Below are 19,849 nucleotides of genomic sequence, written 5' to 3' on the forward strand. Positions count from 1 at the left end.
TTTTCTGGTTATTTCTTTAAATAATAGCCTCATAAGTCTTTTTCAATTGTGAAAAATTTCAACAATACATAAAACAAGCCAGTAACCATCCACGTGCCTGCCATCTTGATCTAACAGCTGTTAAGGTTTTGCTCAAAGTGCTTCATTTCTCTCTTGCTCTGTCTTTTAAGTCTTTTTCAATCCACAGGAAAACAATGAACATAGATTCTGTGGCTCGAATGTCTCCAGTCAGACTGACTATGAGGCCATGTGGTGATGGCCTGGGAGAAGCTTGCCCTGGAGCTCCTCACTCTGTCCCACTAAGTCTGGCGTCTACTCTTCAGGCGGGCTGGAGTGTTCCACTCAGGCCTCAGCAGGATGATGTAGCACTTGGGCAGGAAGATACCGCACAGAAGCCCCGCGGTGGAGGCCAGGATGGAGAAGATCTCCACAGCCACGGTGGCCTTGCCGTGGGCACTGTGGTAGAGGGGCAGGAAGGCCACCCAGACGCTGCAGAAAAGCAGCATGCTGAAGGTGAGGAACTTGGTCTCGTTGAAGGCATCAGGAAGACCTCTGGCAAAGAAGGCCACCAAGAATGTGCCCCCAGCCAGGAGGCCCAAGTAGCCCAGCACATAGGAGAAGGCGGCTCTGGAGCCCTCATGGCACTGGACAGTGACTTGGCTGGGCTCAGAAGCCATTTCCCTGTACGGGAATGGTGGGGAGGTACCCAGCCAGACTCCACAGAGAATCACTTGGACCAAGGAGGCTGTGAGGATGACAGAGGTGGAGGCACCAGGTCCCAGGCACACCTGCACCCTGCCCCCTGGCCTGGTGACCCTGAAGGCCATGACCACTGTGAGGGTTTTGGCCAGGACAGAAGAGACAGCCACGGTGAACACGACTGCAAAAGTGGTCTGGCGGAGGAGGCAGGTGGCAATGGTGGGACGACCAAGGAAGAGCAAGGGGCAGATGGCACAGAGAGCGAGAGAGGCCAGGGAGCGTGTAGCTGAGAGCCCTGTTGTTGGCCCTGACCACAGGTGTGTTCCTGTATTTCAGAAACACCACCAGGACCAGCAGTGCCAGGCTGGCTAGTGTGACTGCTGCTGAGATCATCATGAGCCCCAGGGGCTCATCAAAGGCTAGGAAGTTCTCAGTCCTGGGGAGGCAGTGGTCTCTGGCACGGCTGGAGTACTGTTCCATGGGGCAAGGAAGACACTGCTTCATGTCTGTGAGAGACACAGGACCCATATTTATAATGTGTTCTTAACACCACCAGCTACTTGAAGGGATGAGTTCTATATAGCAGCACTCTTAAGAGCATTGCATGTGTATTAATTTATGCACGAATTGTTAGTACCTATTTTTTTGTACTAGTGCTGGGATGGGCCACGCTAGAGCCTGAGGCATGAGGAAATATGTGTGTCCCTATATACATGATTTTATGTTGTTATCATTTTTTAAAATTCATTCTGGTGAAAATATACATGACAAAACATGCTATCTCAACAATTTCTACATGTACAATTCAGTAACATTGATTACTTTCTTCCAGTAGTTCGACTATTCTTGCTATCTTTACCCAAATCATTTCACCATCATTAACATAAACTCAATGCCACCTAAGCAAAAACTTCACCTTGCCCCTCCCTCTCACCCCTGGAAACCACTACTAATCTTTGCTTTCTATGTATTTGCTTATTTCATACAAGTTAGGTCATACAGTATTTGTCCTTTGTGTGCTATTTATTTATTTATTTTTACTTTTGCGTGTGCTTTTTATTTTAATAGCTAATTTTCTCAAGAAGTAGTAGTAGCTATTGTTATTAGCAAATATCACCAATTCTGTCACCCTTCCTTTTTTTGAATCGCAAGAGGTACAACCAAGCCCTGCCAGAATGGCTGAAATGGAAAATCCTGACAATCTCAGGGCTCTTAAGGATGGGGACTGTAGTAGGCTGAATAGCGCCCCCAATGATGTCCATGTCCTAGTCTCTGGAACCTATGAATATGTTACATTACATGGCAAAAGCCACTTTGCAGATGGAATTAAGGTTGCTAATCAGCTGAATTTAAGATTGGAAATATTCTGGATAACCTGAGTTGGCCCAGTGTAACCACAAGAGCCCTTAAAAGTGGAATGGGTGTGTCTCATTTCTCTAGTGCTGGTATAACAGAAATACCACAAGTGGATGACTTTAATAAACAGAAGTTAATTTTCTCACAGCTTAGGAGGTTTGAAGTCCAAATTCAGAGTGCCGGCTCTAGGGAAAGGCTTTCTCTCTCTGTTGGCACTGCAAAAAGGTCCTTGTCTCTTCAGCTTCTGTTTTCTGGTTCCCTAAAGATCTCCACGTGGCTTGGCATCTATCTTTCCCCATCTCTGCTTGATCGCTTACTTGTTTAATCTCTTTTAGATCTCAAAAGAGATAGATTTGAGACACTGGACACCAATTCTGCCTTATTAACATAACAGACAACCCATTTCCAAATCGGCTTATAACCACAGCTATGGTGTGTTTTATAGAGGTTAGGATTTACAGCACATATTTTGCGGAGTCACAATTCAATCCATAATGGGCTGGAAAAAGTGGAAATGTCCATCAGTGGATGAAGGGTAAACAAAATGTGGTATGTTTACACGATGGAATACTATTCAACCATTAAGAGAAATGAAGTTCTGATGAATGCCACATGAATGAACCTTGAAAACATCATTCCAAGTGAAATAAGTCAATTGCAAAAGGACATAACTGTATAATCTCACTTTCGTGGAATAAGAAAATATATAGAAACCAAGGACTATTACAGTTTGCCAGTGGTGGAAGGCAGAGGGAAAGGGGAAGTTTTTGCTTGGAGGGCGTTGAGTTTATGTTAATGGTGGTGGAATATTTTGCAAAAGGACTGCAATAATGGTGGCACAACAAGAAAAATGTCATCAAAGTCATTAATTGCAAATGTGGAAGTGTAACCTGACTTAGGAATGCTAGTAAATTTCCATTAGTCAAAAACCAAAACCAAACTCAACCCAGTGTCGTTGAGTCGATCCTGACTCAGAGCGACCCTATAGGACAGGGTAGAACTATCCCATAGAGTTTCCAAGGAGCACCTGGCGGATTTGAACTGCCGACCCCTGTGGTTAACAGCCTTATCACTTAACCACTATGCCGCCAGGGTTTCCTTAGTCAAAAAAGACTGCCTTAAACCTAGCCCAAGCCAGATTTGGCCCACCCCACAAGAGCAGAAGGGCCAGGTGTGACCGTTAATTGACCTCAACAGCGGATACAGCAACAGGTGGAACAAATCAGAAGGAAAATCATCACCCGGACCCCATTCTGAAGCAAGAGCACCAACAAGAACCACTTTACCTCCTGTTTCCTGGCTGCCGTAATTCCTGCAATGTCTTCCTTCTAGAATTTTCCCTCCCCAGTACACCTGCCTGGTTGTGATCTTGCTGCCTAAATCATATATAAGTCCTGCTTCCAGTAGCTCTGTGTATAGAGTTGGGGTTTAGGTCGATTCACCTGGAGGTGTAGGCCTGGTTCCTGGCCTGATACCAGCTGCTTTGGGCCTTCTGGCCTTGGTGCTGGTGGCCCTTGTGCCCACTGCAGAGGTGGTGCCCACTATCCCTTTGGTGGAACCCTCCACCACCCCTCTGACAAATTGTTCACTAGTAAGTCAGAAACTCTGGGTCCTGTCCAGGGAAGAGTCTCAGAGCACACAACTGTAGTGGGGTGCTGTTTGGCCAGGGATTCACTCAAGTCTCTTCAGGGCAGTTTCCACTGAGACAAATGCCTGCTGGACTGGATCACAATGGTCAGCCTGGAGGTTTTATCTGGGTCCATACATTGTTCTCTACCTCTGACCTGTATAATTGGAGATGACCCAAAACACACAGAAGCTTTGTTCGTGTCCCCCCTTACTGGACTGTCAGTCCACTCATAAATATTCTTTTAACTTCAGAGGAATGGAAGGTGGTCTTAGAAAAGGGATGCCAAACTGTCAACAGGTTGCATAACCTCCGCTCTCAGAATGGTATTAGACTCCCGGCAGCCCAAGCTGTACCTGCCGTAGATCCACACTGGGACTCCAATAATCGACTGGGGGCAGGGCACCTAGAACATTATGAAAAACTGTTTGATAGTTAGTTTAAACCCTGAAGACCCAGAGAATGCTAGGTTAATCAATATGACTTTTGTCAGCCAGAGGACCTCTGTCATGAGGTGGAAATTCAAAAGTTAGAAGGAGGACTAGGAATGAATACTTCACAACTTGTTGAGGTTGCCTTTAAGGTCTTCAATAATCAGGACCAGGTATAAGAAAAAAAGGAAAATCAAAAAATGAAACAACTGGCTGTGCTTCTGGAAGTAGCTCTCAGAGGTAACCCACCACCCAGGCAGACCTTGAGCAGGGTAAGTCCTTGTGGACCCCAAAAGGGCTGGTGGCCAACCCAAGGCCCCTTAAGCTAGCAGAGTGGATAGCTGCCAAATTCAGGCAGGAGAGTAAGGAGGGGGGAGAACTTGCACTCGGGAAGAGGGAGAGGCAGGGGGTGGTGACATTCCTCAATAAGATGGTCCCTGGGTAGTTAAGGAAACCCTGGTGGTGTAGTGGTTAAGTGCTACGGCTGTGAACCAAAGGGTCGGCAGTTCAAATCCGCCAGGTGCTCCTTGGAAACTCTATGGGGCGGTTCTACTCTGTCCTATAGGGTCGCTATGAGCCGGAATCGACTCGACTGCACTGGGTTTGGTTTTTTTGGTTTAGGTAGTTAAACTTTAAGCCAAGGAAATGATCTCTATAGGGGTCCCTAACTTGATAAAGTCCCTAACTTGATAAGGTCCCTAACTTGGTAATAAAACCTTAAGCCAAGGAAATGGTCTCTATAGGGATCCCTGTCTTCACTGTTAAACGTTAACAGGGAGAGATAAGAGACAAGAAGAGTGTGAAACCCTAAGAAAATAACTATCGGGGTACTCAGGCTCTTTCTTTGCCTGAGTAGCCTGCTTGACGCTCTCTAGTCGAGTGTATTTTCTCTACTAAGCCTCTGCTTGCCAATAAACCTCTGCTCGCTTGGCACTATTTGTCTCAGTGTTTGAATTCTTTCCTACACTGAAGACAAGAACTGAGGCCATTCTCCAGTAACAGGAGCAGCACACAGCTTCAGGGTGTGGCGAGATAGTCACCATCCTCACCTTGCTCCAAACCCTGGCAGGCCTGTGGCAGCAAAGAGCATCTTGGGTGGTGTGACTAGAGGAAAGAAAGCCTACGAGAGATGCCTTTTTGATGGTCAACAGAGATGGTGGTTATACACTGCCCTGAGCACCAGAAAGGACAGTCTCACATAATTAAAGGATCAGGTGGCCAGACAAGCTGCTAGAATGAAACTTCGGCCATTTGCTTTGCTTTATTTCCTAATCTTCAGCTACCAGAAAACCCCCAGTATACTAAGTGCGATATAAAAAGAGTTTGTGGATGGGGCTTTGACCTTAATAGCAGAGCAGAAGATGGGTGGTTGTACAATACTGGAACATCTGATGCACCCAATAATAAAGGCAGTTCATGGCTGGGATGCTATGTGTCACTGGTTAGCCAAACTGATTAAAGGGCCTAATCTGCAAAAGGTTATCCAGAAGGTAGTGCAAACAGGCCCACCACCTCCTATACCTGGGGTATAAGCCCGTGGAACTGGGCCTGGAGAAGACTGGAAAGTGGACTTCACAGTTATGTCAACAGCTACAGGATGTTTCAAATGTTCCTCTACTAGATGGGTAGAAGTCTTCCCCTGCAGAATGGAAAAGCCATCCAAAGTAAACAAAGCTCTCCTCAATGAAATCATTCCTAGATTTGGCAACTGGAAGTGATAATGAGGAGCCTTTGTATCCAAAGTCACCCAAGAGGTTCCAGGACATTTAGGAATTCGGCGGAAGCTACATGCTCCCTGGAGACCACCGTCAACTGGGAAGATAGAGAAGCTGAACCACACCCTAGAGAAGACAATAGCTAAACTATGCCAAGAGACCAACCTGCCCTGGGTTAAGCTGCTACACATTGTCCTGTTGAGAGTCCAGGTGGCCCCTAGAAGCAGGCTCCAATTGAGCCCCTACAAAATTCTGTATGGGAGATCTTTCCTTAAGGCCACCTGGGGATGTAGTGCTTCGGATGGTCCTAAAGTAATCCAGGAACTTAGTGTTTCCAGGTATCTCAGGGCTTATTTGCAAGCCTTTAACCATTACGCTTTCAGTGGTATGTTCTTTCCCACAGATACCCCTCTTCGTCTCATAAACAAGTGGGACAACCATTGTCTTCTCAACTACCTTCAACCCAAGTTCTTGTAGTCACCCACGCCTTGGTGAATGTAGCTGAAGTCAAGCCTCGGACCACTACACCAGGGTGAAGTACCTGCCGGTTGCTCCAGATGAGCCTTTAAAGACTTCATTCACCAGCACTGGTCCCCAAGGTGCAGACTATTCATGGGATCAGAAAGACAGCCAACTCCCAGAACCTTTAAAACAGAAGTGGGAGTGCAAGCCTCTGGAAGACTCAAGACCCAAATTACAGATAAGTGACCTCTTTCTGCTAGTAGCCTGTTCCACTTTTAAGTCTTTTTTGCCTGCTACCACCAGGAAAATATACCTTGGTCCCTAAAACTCTCCCCCATGTCAGCAGAAAGTAACCAGATGGATCACCGATCCTCAAGGAATTGCTATAATTCAAGGGGGAGAGTAATCTGACCCTACAAATGCCACTAAATTTCCATTAGTCAAAAAAGACTGCTTTAAACTAGCCTAAGCCAGATTTGGCCCACTCTACATGCACAGAAGGGCCAGCTCTGACCGTTAATTGACCTCAACAGTGGATATAGCAACAGGCGGAATGAATCAGATGGAAAATCACCACCCAGATCCCATTCCAGAGCAAGAGGTCCGACAATAACCACTTCACTTCCTGTTTTCTGGCCACCCTAATTCCTGCAACATCTTCCTTCGGGAATTTTCCCTCCCCAGTATGCCTGCAAGGCCACCATCTTACTGCCCAAATCATATATAAGCCCTTCTTTTTTTTTTTTTTTTCCCTATAGCTCAGGGTGTCAGATCTGAGGAACTTCCTCCCAGCTCCTTGTTCTGCGCATTGCAATAAAGTTACTCTCTCTCTCTCAAAGACTGGTTTCCGGATCACTGGCAAATCTGAGTGTGCAGGAGGTCAAGGACCCAACTTCCTGGGTTCAGCAATAGAAGTTGTGCTGGTGAATGTTTGGTTTGATTATTTTTTCCAAAATTAAAAAAAACAAAAGAGAAATTCGCCCGAACACAATTCTAAAAATGCCCTTTTTAGGTCCATGACAGCTACCACACTCGAAGCCCTGAGACCACAGTGACTTCCAGGATCGGAATTTTGAGGTGCTGGTGGTGCCTTGATGTCCTCTGGGATTCAGCCTTCAGGAGCACTCACCTGTCTGGTTTGTAAACTGCCCCTCGGGGCAGGGTCTGCACTCAAAATAGCAGTGAGGGGCGCCCTGTTGGGGGATCTGGCTGAAGCCCGGGGTACAACTTGTGCTGCAGACAGAGCTGGGGACCTGAGGACAGAGGAATAGGTGGGTCACCAGTGGCCAGGCTGGAACATGGCCCTGTCCTGACCCAGAGAAGTGATGCCAGTATGGCTCCGTGCACAGGAAAATGAGGCCCCTTTGGGGGACAATTTCGGTAACATTAGAGAAGAAACAGTGGAAATTGATCCACAGAAGTATGTTGTTGTTGGGTGCCGTGGAGTCAATTCAAACTCATAGTGACCTTATATGACAGAATAGAATTACCTAACAGGGTTTCCCTGGCGGTATTCTTTACAGAGCTGCTGGGTGGTTTTGAACTGCCAAACTTGGGGTTAGCAGGTGAACATTTAACCATCGTGCCAGCAGGAATCCTTCCATACAAGTATAAATGAGGTAAGTCTCTGGAGGACACCGCCTGGCTCCCCTGTCTCCTTGGCTCCCCTCAGCCCCTCACTGGGTGTAGGAAAGCTTAGTAACGTGGTGTCAAAGGGTATTTGTTCTGTCTCTCTGAGGCTCCTACATTGAGACCTGTAAGAGTTGCTACTTTCATACCCCTGTTGTAAACCCTCCTGTCTTGCAGGAGTTGCAAAGGGATGTTTTTGCCTTCCTCAGCCCACCTCCCACCTCCAGGCAGTCGTGATGGAGAGGGAGCCTGGGGATGAGAATGCCTTTGAGAGAAGTGTGAGAAGCTGGACTTCCTCTACCCGCAGAGGAGAGTAGGGTGCCCTCCGTAGCTCAATCTAGTTTAAAGGGACTTCAAGAGGATCCTCTGAAAACTTGGTTTGTATGCCCTGGACTTGAGGGGTTCAGAGACAGGAGCCAGACTCTAAAGGCCAACACCATCTATAGGTGCCTCTGAGAGCACAGGACAGTGAAATTTTAGTGGAGGGGCCTGATAGCCAGGGTGGGGGTTTCTGTTGGCCAGGATGGAAACCTGGACAAACATTTCCTAAGACTGCAACTACATTTATTAATAAACAAAATGAAAACACCTGTCCTGCCCGCCCTTCTCCTGCCCCAATCAAGAGCTGTATAGGAACACTTTTGTTGAAGTGTAAGGCTGTCCCCCCAGGTAAATCCTTCACCCCCTTACTGAGCAGATCCCTGAATATGAACATGAAGAGCGCTGTAGTGGAAACTCCTGATGGAAGCTCTACTTTGACTACTGTGGCCTGATAGTCTCATTTCTGATATTGAATAAATGCATTTTCTCCCTTCAGGGAAGGGTCTGAAAGGCTCAATGGTATGGACGAGTTGCACATGGCTCAATTGAGAACTTCACCCATTTCACGATTTCAAGAGATGCTTGGACCATTGGCCTCTGAGTTACTCCCTGATTCTAATACTCTAGGACTGGGGTCACCTGTGCACCTAGGCGACTCACCTGGGGCTCTTCCTTTGTCCAGTGGATGGTCACTCTGTCCCTGGAAGAGGCTCGCTGGTCAATGGTGCCGATGTGGACAAAGTGGGATATGTCCTCAGGGGTTTTCTGCCCATGGAGAATGTCAAATTCTGTAACTATATCTCCATTGGCATAAAAAATGATCTCTCTCCCATCGGGGGTCTTGAAATGCACCTTCCTGAGGTGATGCAGAAGCTGGGAAAAGGAAGGATGATGTTGTAGATCAGCTATGGCCACCCTGGGGTCTGTCCAAAATATCCTACAGCACAGGAGGCACAAGGCCTGTGACAAGGAATATTTTCAGGGGCCCATTAAAATGCTTTTAACTTCCTTTAAAAGCAGAAGAAAAAAATGAATAAAGCAGTAATGACTATATGATAGTGAATCCAGCTGGGATTATATCTGTTTTGTAGCACAGCAGAAGTAGAATTTTCTATATTTTATTAGTGGAAGAAGGATGTCCAGTTAAATTTGAATACGAAATGAATTATTTCTATAGGTCCTGCTATGCTTGGGGTTCCATCTTGTAATCCTAATTTGGGAATCGTTTATACTAAAAATTTGTTGTTTATCTGAAATTCAAATTTGGGGCACACATTAAAAACTTATTTGCGGTTTATCTGAAATTAAAATTTAACTGGGCATCTTGTCTTTGCTAAATCAAATAACTATGTGGAAGTGACTAGTCGGCAGTCGTACAGTTAGAGTGGACTTCTCCTCCTGTGCTCTTTCTAAGAGGTCTCTCAGCCGTAAACATAAGGTATTCTCGATGAAGAGCCCTATCTGTATTCTACCTCCTTGGCTGGTACACAGACAGTGCCCACTGCTCTCTTCCCTGAATCATCCACACATTTCCCCCTCACCTGCCAGGGCTGAAAGTGTTGAGTGTCTGCACATGGCCCATCGCCATGCTCACAGGTGACCAGGTCTTGCAGAGCGTGGGCGACACTGTAGACCGCCGAGTATGCGAGGTGCAAGTAACTCACATTCTGGAAAGGGTACTCCTGGCCTGTTAGGCTCTCATTCCCTGAGCAGAACAGCACCCCTCCTGTGCTGTTTCCCTCTGGCCCTGAGCTCCTGCTGGGCCACATGCATCCAAAGGTGATTTCCCAAAACCTCTGGGTGAACATGTCTTCTGGGGTCTGGACGGGGTGCAGGCGAGCAAGGAATTCCAGGAAGCTGGGGACCTGGCGGTGGTGCAGTGGCATAAGGCTGAAGGAGCCCTGCAGGACCTGGGACACACCTGGGATTGTCAGGGCCAGCACGCTGTGCAGTGTGTCCTGGCTGACCCATACCTGGCCCAAGACCCTGCTGCCCAGCAGCCCCTGCAGAACAAGTTGGAAATTTTTATTGCTCAGGAAGACCAGAATGACCTTGGCAGTGCCGACTTTTATCCTCTGGACGATGGCATGTGTCTTCTCCAGGGACTCCTGGGAGGGGTTGTGGAGGTTGAACTCAATACAGACTCTGGCCTGAACCAGCTCCTGGGTCACCGGAGCGCTGCTCTGTTGGCCATAGTCATCATCCTGGGACAGAATGCCCACCCAGGACCATCCAAAGTGGAGCACCAGCTGGGCCACCATGTGGGAATTTGTGAGGTCAGTGGGCACGGTCCTCATGAAGGATGGGAACTGGGTCTTGTCGCTGAGGCTGGCCAGAGTCGATGCGTAGCTGACCTGATCAGGAAGGGGCCCAGGCAGTAAGGATAAGAGTGAATATGTGGATGGACACTGGAGTGGAAACTGAGTCATGGGTGATTATCAGGTTTAAATGAGAGAAGGAAAGTAGCATGAATAGAACTAGGGCAAAACTCCTCCCAGTTTGCGTGGGACTTTTCTTGTTTTAGCACCGAAAGAACTGAATCCCAAGAACACCTTCCGTCCTAGGCAACAGGGATGGTTGGTCACTATCATGGATTGAATTGTGTTCTCCAAAAATATATGTTGTAGTTCCTAACCTCTATGCCTGTGGTTATAATTCCATTTGGGAATGGTTTCTCTTTGTTATGTTAATGAGGCAGAATCAGTGTAGGGCCAATCTCTGGATACATAAAAGAGTTTAAAGAAGCATTTGAAAAGTAGAGATAGGAGACGAGAGATGCCAAGCCACATAAAGATTGCCCAGGACATTTATACAAAGCCAACATCCAACATCACCCTAAATGGAGAGACCCTGAAAGCATTCCCACTGAGATCGGGAACCAGACAAGGATGCCCTTTATCACCGCTCTTATTCAACACTGTGTTGGGGGTCCTAGCCAGAGCAATTAGGCTAGATAAAGACATAAAGAGCATCCAGATTGACAAGGAAGAAGTCAAAGTATCTCTATTTGCAGATGACATGATCTTATACACAGAAAACCCTAAGGAATCCTCCAGAAACTACAGAAACTAATAGAAGAGCTCAGCAGAGTATCGGGATATAAGATAAACATACAAAAATCAGTTGGATTCCTCTACACCAACAAAAAGAACATGGAAGAGGAAATCACCAAATCAATACCATTTACAGTAGCCCCCAAGAAGATAAAATAGGAATAAATCTTACCAGAGATGTAAGAGACTTATACAGTACACTTCTGCAAGAAACCAAAAGAGACTTACATAAGTGGAAAAACATACCTTGCTAGTGCATAGGAAGGCTTAAGGTTACAAAAATGTCTATTCTACCAAAAGCGACCTATGCATTTAGTGCAGTTCTGATCAAAATCTCAACGACATTCTTTGATGAGATGGAGAAACAAATCACCAACTTCATATGGAAGGGAAAGAGGACCCGGATAAATAAGGCATTACTGGAAAAGAAGAACAAAGTGGGAGGCCTTACTTTACCTGATTTTAGAACCTATTATACAGCCACAGTAGTCAAAACAGCCTGGTACTGATACAACAACAGATACATGGACCAATGGAACAAAATTGAGAATCCAGACATAAATCCATCCACACATGAGCAGATGATATTTGACAAAGGCCCCAAAACAGTTAAATGGGGAAGACAGTCTTTTTAACAAATAGTGCTGGCATAACTGGATATCCATCTGCAAAAAAAATGAAACAAGACCCATATCTCACTCCATGCACAAAAACTAACTCAAAATGGATCAAAGACCTAAATTTAAATCTAAAACGATAATGATCATGGAAGAAAAAATAGGGACAACGTTAGGAGTCATAATACATGGCATAAACAGTATACAAAACATTAAGAATGCAGAAGAAAAACTAGATAACTGGGAGCTCCTAAAAATGAAACACCTATGCTCATCCAAAGACTTCACCAGAAGGGTAAAAAGATTACCTATAGGCTGGGAAAAAGTTTTTAACTATGACATTTCAGATCAGTGCCTGATCTCTAAAATCTACATGATACTGCAAAAACTCAACTACAAAAAGACAAATAACCCAATTAAAAAATGGACAAAAGATATGAATAGACACTTCACTAAAGAAGACATTTAGGTAGCTAACAGATATATGAGGAAATGTTCACGATCATTAGCCATTACAGAAATGCAGATCAAAACTACAATGAGATTTCATCTAACTCCAACGAGGCTGGCATTAATCCAAAAAACACAAAATAATAAATGTTGGAGAGGCTGTGGAGAGATTGGAACACTTATACACTGCTGCTGGGAATGTAAAAAGTTACAACCACTTTGGAAATCAATTTGGTGCTTCCTTAAAAAGCTAGAAATAGAACTACTATAGGATCCAGCAATCCCACTCCTTGGAATATATCCTAGAGAAATAAGAGCCTTTACACAGACAGATATATGCACACCCATGTTTACTGCAGCGCTGTTTACAATAGCAAAAAGATGGAAGCAACCAAGGTGCCCATCAATGGAAGAATAGATAAATAAATTATGGTATATTCACACAATGGAATACTGCACACAGATAAAGAACAGCGAGGAATCTGTGAAACATTTCATAACATAGAGGAACCTGGAAGGCATTAAGCTGAGTGAAATTAATCAGTTGCAAAAGGACAAATATTGTATAAGATCACTATTATAAGAACTTGAGAAATAGTTCAAACTGAGAAGAAAACATTCTTTTGTGGCTACTGGGGTGGGGGAGGGAGGGTGGGATAGGTGCATTCACTAATTAGAGAGTAGATAGGAACTACTTTAGGTGAAGGGAAAGACAGCATGCAATACAGGGGAGGCCAGCACAATTGGACTAAACCAATAGCAAAGAAGTTTTCTGAATAAACTGAATGCTTTGAAGGCCAGCGTAACAGAGGCAGGGGTCTGGGGACCATGGTTTCAGGGAACATCTAAGTCAATTGGCATGATAAACTCTATTAAGAAAACATTCTGCATCCCACTTTGAAGAGTGGCGTCTGGGGTCTTAAATGCTAGCAGACAGCCATCTAAGATGCATCAGTTGGTCTCAACCCACCTGGATCAAAGGAGAATGAAGAACACCAAGGACACAAGGCGATTACGAGCCCAAGAGATAGAAAGGGCCACATGAACCAGAGACTACATCATCCTGAGACCAGAAGAACTAGATGGTGCCCGGGTACAACCGATGACTGCCCTGACAGGGAATGCAACAGAGCACCCCTGAGGCACCAGCAGAGCAGTGGGATGCAGACCCCAAATTCTCATAAGACCAGACTTAATGGTCTGACTAAGACTGGAAAGACCCTGGTGTTCATGGCCCCTAGACCTTCTGTTGGCCCAGGACAGGAACCATTCTTGAAGCCAACTCTTCAGACATGGATTGGACTGGACAATGGGTTGGAGAGGGATGCTGGTGAGGAGTGAGCTTCTTGGATCAGGTGGACACTTGAGACTATGTTGGCATCTCCTGCCTGGAGGGGAGATGAGAGGGTGGAGAGGGTTAGAAGCTGGGGAAATGGACATGAAAAGAGAGAGTGGAGGGAGAGAGCGGGCTGTCTTATTAAAAAAAAAAATTTTTTTTTGTCTTATTAGGGGGAGAGTAATTGGGATTGTGTAGCAAGGTGTATACGGGTTTTTGTGTGAGAGACTGACTTGGTTTGTAAACTTTCACTTAAAGCACAAGAAAAATTATTAAAAAAAGATTGCCCAGGAGTTGATCAGAAGAGACAAGTACCTTCCTCCAGAGCCAACAGAGAGAGAAAGGCTTCCCCTAGAGCCAGCACCCTGAATTTGAACTTCCAGCCTCCTAAATGGTGAGAACCCCTATGCATCTGTCAGTTTGTCATATGTGGGGGCTTGTGTGTTGCTGTGATGCTGGGAGCTATGCCACTGGTATTCAAATACCAGGAGTGTCACCCATGGTGGATAGGTTTCAGCTGAGCTTTTAGACTAAAGCTAGGAAGAAGGACCTGGTGGTCTACTTCTGAAAAGAATTAGCCAGTGAAAACCTTATGAATAGCAGTGGAACATTGATATAGTGTGGAAAGATGTGCCCCTCAGTTTGGAAGGCATTCAAAAGATGACTAGGGAAGAGCTGCCTCCTCAAAGTAGAGTCCACCTTAATGACATGGATGGAGTCAAGATTTCAGGTTCTTCATTTGCTGATGTGGCACAACTCAAAATGAGAAGAAACAGTTGCAAACATCCATTAATAATCGGAACCTGAAATGTATGAAGTATGAATCTAGAAAACTTGGAAATTGTCAAAAATGAAGTGGAATTCATAAAGATCAATATTCTAGGCATTAGTGAGCTGAAATGGACTGGTACTGGTCATTTTGAATTGTGCAATCATATGGTCTACTGTGCCAGGAACGACAACTTGAAGAGGAATGGCGTTATCTTCATTGTCAAAAAGAACATTTCAAGATTTATCCTGAAGTACAACGCTGTCAGTGATAGGATAATATCCATATGCCTACAAGGAAGACCAGTTAATGTGACTTTTATTCAAATTTAGGCACCAACCACTAAGGCCAAAGATGAAGAAACTGAAGATTTTACCAACCTTTGCAGTCTGAAATTGATCAAACATGCAATCAGGATGCAGTGATAATTACTGGTGATTGGAATTCGAAAGTTGGAAATGAAGAAGGATTGGTAGTTGAAAAATTTGGTCTTGGTGATAGACATAATACTGGAGGTCGCATGATTGAATTTTTTGAGACCAACAACTTCTTCATTGCAAATACCTTTTATCACCAACATAAACAACGACTATACACATGGACCTCGCCAGATGAAATACACAGGAATCAAATCGACTACGTCTGTGGAAAGAGACTAACTTGGGATCAGACCATCAATCACTCATATGTAAGTTCAAATTGAAACTGAAGAAAATTAGAACAAGTCCACAAGAGCCAAAGTACAACCTTGCGTATATCCCACCTGAATTTAGAGACCATCTGAAAATATATTTGATGTGTCGAACACTGATGGCTGAAAACCAGACGAGTTGTGGAAGGACATTGTACATGAAGAAAGCGAGAGGTCATTAGAAAGACAGGAGAGAAAGAAAAGACCTAGATGAATGTCAGAAGAGACTCTGAAACCTGCTCATGAATATTGAGTATCCAAAGCGAAAGGAAAAAGTGATGAAGTAAAAGAGTTGAACAGAAGATTTCATAGGGCAGCTCGAGAAGACAAAGTATTACAATGACGTGTACAAAGATGTGGAGATGGAAAACCAAAAGGGAAGAACATGTTCTGCATTTCTAAAGCCGAAAGAAGTGAAGAAAAAAATTCAAGCCTCGAGTTGCAATACTGAAGAATTCTACAGGGAAAATATTAAATGATGCAGAAGACATGAAAAGAAGATGGAAGGAACACACAGAGTCAGTATACCAAAAGAATTGGTCAATGTTCAACCATTTCAGGAGGTAACATATGATCAGGAACCTATGGCACTGAAGGATGAAGTCTAGGCTGCACTGAGGGCATTGGCCAAGAACAAGGCTCTGGGAATTGACGGAATACCAATTGAGATGTTTCAACAAACGGATGCAGCACTGGAAGTGCTCAATCATCTATCCCAAGAAATTTGGAAGACAGCTACCTGGCCACCCGACTGGAAGAGATCCATATTTATGCCCATTCCCAAGAAAGCTGATCCAACAGAGTGCAGAAATTATCAAACAATGTTATTAATATCACACGCAAGTACGAAGCTCTTTAGCTCCACCAATATATGCTCAGAGGCACCCCATTCTAACAGTAAGCCTCGGCTCAAAGGCACTCAGCTCCCTTGCTCCATGAGTTGGCAAGCCTAGCTCCACCAGTAAGTGCCTGGAGGCACCCCACTTTGCCAGGAAGCCTCCTGTTCAAATGCAATCAGCTCTCTCACTCCATGGGTCAGCACTCCTACTGTATGCACCTCACTTCATGGGCCAGGAAGCCCACTGGGCTGTCTCCTGCTGCATTTCTTTGCCACTGTTTCTCATCATCTCTTGCTGTCTCAGGTGTTACAACTCCCCTCTCTCAGTCACCTGGGTCTAGGAGGTTCTCAGTGCAGGGATCCCGGGTCCAAAGGATATGGTCCACTCCCCTTCTCCATCTCTGGGGTGGCTCATTTTAAGCCTAGGGAGATGAGAAAATTGACCAATTCCCTTGTTAGGGTTCCATACACCTTATTTGCATGGTTCCACCCCCCAAATGGTGCCATGCACCTTATTTGTAGTATTAGCAAGCCGTCCAATCCCCTTGGTGGACCACAAACAACTTATTTGCATAGTATAACCCAGTAATTTGGTGGGAGTTACAAGACCATGGTGAGAAAAGCCATATACAAGCAATCCATCACACGGAGGCCAGCCCCTAGCTTTTCCAGCCTTTGATCTTTAATACTTGGAGGATAACTTCTACCTGCCAATCACTCTACCATCCAAAACAGTCATTAACAATTAGTCCTTCAGTAGGACAAAGAATTCTCAGGGTGAGGTTACCAGCCATTCAGACCTGCTATAGGTATCCATCTGATCTGGTCAAGTTCTCCAAGGCGTCTCATCTTCACTCTTTCTGGCTTCCAATAAAATCTAATTGAGGGAAGACTATTTCTTTGTTTTGAGCCTCATGAGGTATCAGCATAACAAAACCTTGAAGGGACTTTAGGTTTGGCCACTGTACTCCAATCCAGTAGTGCCTCCCTCTTTGTCCACTCTCTCACAGCTACTGCTTCTACAATTAGAGCTTTTGCAATCACAATTAACCCTGTTAACAATCAACACTCACAACTGAACCATATAATCCTATCGCTATTTTTCCCCACTCAGTCCTCCCAGACCTATCAGGAAAAAAGGAATTCTATTCAGTGGGGATCCTTCCTTTTCCCCCTCATTTTGAGCGAAAGCATACCCACAAAACTGTGTAAGCGAGCTCCTTCATGCCTTTATCTCCCCTCACTTTAGATAGCCAGTTTCTCAGTTGCCTGTCCCTATCAAATCAGTACCATGAGGAGACAAACAACTGCCTTGATCTGAAGAGTCTTCTGTTTCAGTTGGAACTTTGAGCATCTGCATACATAAGCAAAGTCCAGTCCAGAGCAAGCCATCAAATTGCAGCAATTTACATCAGCTTGTGGTGTCAAACATCTCTTTCTCTCTTCAGTCAGTCAGGTTCTGGTCAGCTTGTCACTAGCCCCCATGTGCTAGGTCAATGGATATCATCCATAGGCTCAGGAGTCCATATAACTCCCTGCGCTTCAGACCAGCCAGCCCCTTCTCTCTCTCATCTCTAGTGCTCATGGGCTAGGTCAACAATTGCCAACGGAACATGTCCATACTTGGCCCATCTCTTATTGCTGCACTTCCACCACTTCCACTCATCTCATGGCCCCAGGTGATCACCTCAAGTGAGCGTACCAGGCTGTCTCCAAGAGGGCTCCCTTTACCTTCTAGTCCTAGAAGGCAGTTTTTCTGACAGGCACTGACTTTTCCTGCCTCCTTGCATCCAATGGCAAACAGCTTACTTGAAATTCAAAAGGAAATCAGTCATTTTTTTCCCCTGCAAGTCTTTCATGTGCAAAGTTCCTGCCCTCCCAGCAGTTCTGAGTGGGTCTAAGTGTTTTTTCCAATGCAAATTTCCTAAGTCTGAAGGTTCAGGGCAAGGCTCAGTTTTTTGACCTAAGCTGCAAATACTCTATACACAGGGGTTCTGCATTCAAACCAACAGCCTGTGTTTCTTTTGGGCAAATCCTTGTTCCCCGTGTAGCATATCCAATCAAGTATTGGCTGAAGGTGGAGTTACATGCTCTGTGTTATCTATAATAGCCAATATTCACTTTCATCATACATGTAGGTCTGTTTTACAACACTAGGTAGGTGAAACATTCAAACTGTCCCCTAGGGTTTCCAAACAGCAACTGGTGGATTCAAACTGCTGAATTTTCTGTTAGCAGCCGAGCTCTTAACCACTGTGCCACCAGGACTCCTCAATATCCATAGCACATTTAAATGAACACATAACCTTTTTAAACGTTCTCTTTTCATCTTCTCCACGCATTGACTACCTTCCCATTCATATGCACATGGCCTTGGACCTCTGGCTGGGTGGAACCAAAAGATCCTGGTCCCCTATCAATCATCTTCTTTAACTGGCCTGGCTTTTCTCCAAGCCACTGTAGGTATGGCTTTTCTCCCCTCAGCTGCAGCATAATATCTCTTACTTTCCTTGCAGACATTACAGGTAACGACAGCCAAAGTAACCATCTAAGAATCAAAAGTTTCACTTCCCACGCCTCTTCATTCTTTCTCTTACTAAGTCCCATGCTTCCATGAGTCTGGAGCCATTGCAACATATCCCACATCTGATGTCACCTGTACTAATGTTGTCATGGGGGCACCGAGCCTCCTAGTCTAACCTCACAAGGGGCAGGAGTGAGAATCAAGATCAACATCAGCCCAAGGCTAATTCCTGTGAAGAAGGGGTCAGATATACTTCCCTTCTCCAACCTTTTTACCAATTCTGACACCAGCTGTCCTTCCATGGAACTCTCTGTTTCTCTCTTGGGTTTGATAATTCATTGCAGTGGCCACCCAGAACTCACGGACAATAGTCATGATTCTGGGGCTTATTAGAGAAGTGACAGTTTACAATCCAGGAACGACTCATGATTCAGTTCTTTGACCAGGACAACCTCTTCTCAGCCATGGTTACAGGCAGGCTTGTCTCTGGCCCTTGTGCTCTCTGCCCCTCAGACTCTTGGCCTCTCAGCATGTCCTCTGTCCCGCCTGGGCAAGTGTTACAAAACTCTTTAGCTCTGCCTACACATGTCTGGAGGCACTCCACTTGGCCAGAAAACCTCCTGTCCAAAGATGCTTATTTCTCTTGCCAGTGGGTCAGCACTTGCACTGTAGCCACCTTGCTCTGTGGGATGCAAAGCCCATTGCATCATCTTCTGCCAGTCTCCTGGTTCTGCTGCCAGTGTCTGTGCCACACTTCTCACCATCTCTTGCTGCCTCCAGTGTTACAGCTCTCTGTCTCTGTTGCCTGGGTCTAGGAGTTTCTTAGTGCAGGGATCCTGGGTCCAAAGGATGCGCTCCACTGCTAGCTCTTCTTTCTTGGTGGTAGTGAGGTCCGGTCTTTTCCACCTCTGGGATGGCTCATTTTAAGCCTAGTGGAATGGCCAAACTGACCAATCCCCTCGTTAGTATTCCATACACCTTATTTGCATGGCCCCACCTCATTACTGGAGATTGAAATGTAAAAGCTGGAAACAAAAAAGAAGGATCGGTAGTTGGAAAATATGGCCTTGGTGATAGAAACGATGCTGGAGATTGCATGACAGGATTTTGCAAGACCAAGGACTTCTTCATTGCAAATACCTTTCTTCAACAACATAAACAGTGACTATACATGTGGACCTCATCAGATGAAATACACAGGAATCAAATCGACTACATCTGTGGGAAGAGACAATGGAAAAGCTCAATATCATCAGTCAGAACAAGGCCAGGGGCTGACTGTGGAACAGATCATCAATTGCTCATATGCAAGTTCAAGTTGAAGCTGAAGA

At 45.2% G+C, this 19,849-nt stretch overlaps 1 protein-coding gene across 1 annotated transcript in view; it reads right to left on the reverse strand.

Annotated features, from left to right (window-relative positions):
* Positions 1–299: 299 nt before the first annotated feature.
* Positions 300–19,849, reverse strand: part of LOC126086151 (extracellular calcium-sensing receptor-like) — a 29,252-nt gene continuing 9,702 nt past the window's right edge. Inside the window, 5 exon segments of the mRNA XM_049902341.1 lie at positions 300–974; positions 976–1,205; positions 7,420–7,543; positions 8,901–9,113; positions 9,782–10,594. Of these exon segments, the coding sequence (XP_049758298.1) occupies positions 300–974; positions 976–1,205; positions 7,420–7,543; positions 8,901–9,113; positions 9,782–10,594 (2,055 nt within the window).

This window comes from Elephas maximus, chromosome 11 (genome assembly GCF_024166365.1).
Source record: "Elephas maximus indicus isolate mEleMax1 chromosome 11, mEleMax1 primary haplotype, whole genome shotgun sequence".
Lineage (NCBI taxonomy): Eukaryota > Metazoa > Chordata > Mammalia > Proboscidea > Elephantidae > Elephas > Elephas maximus.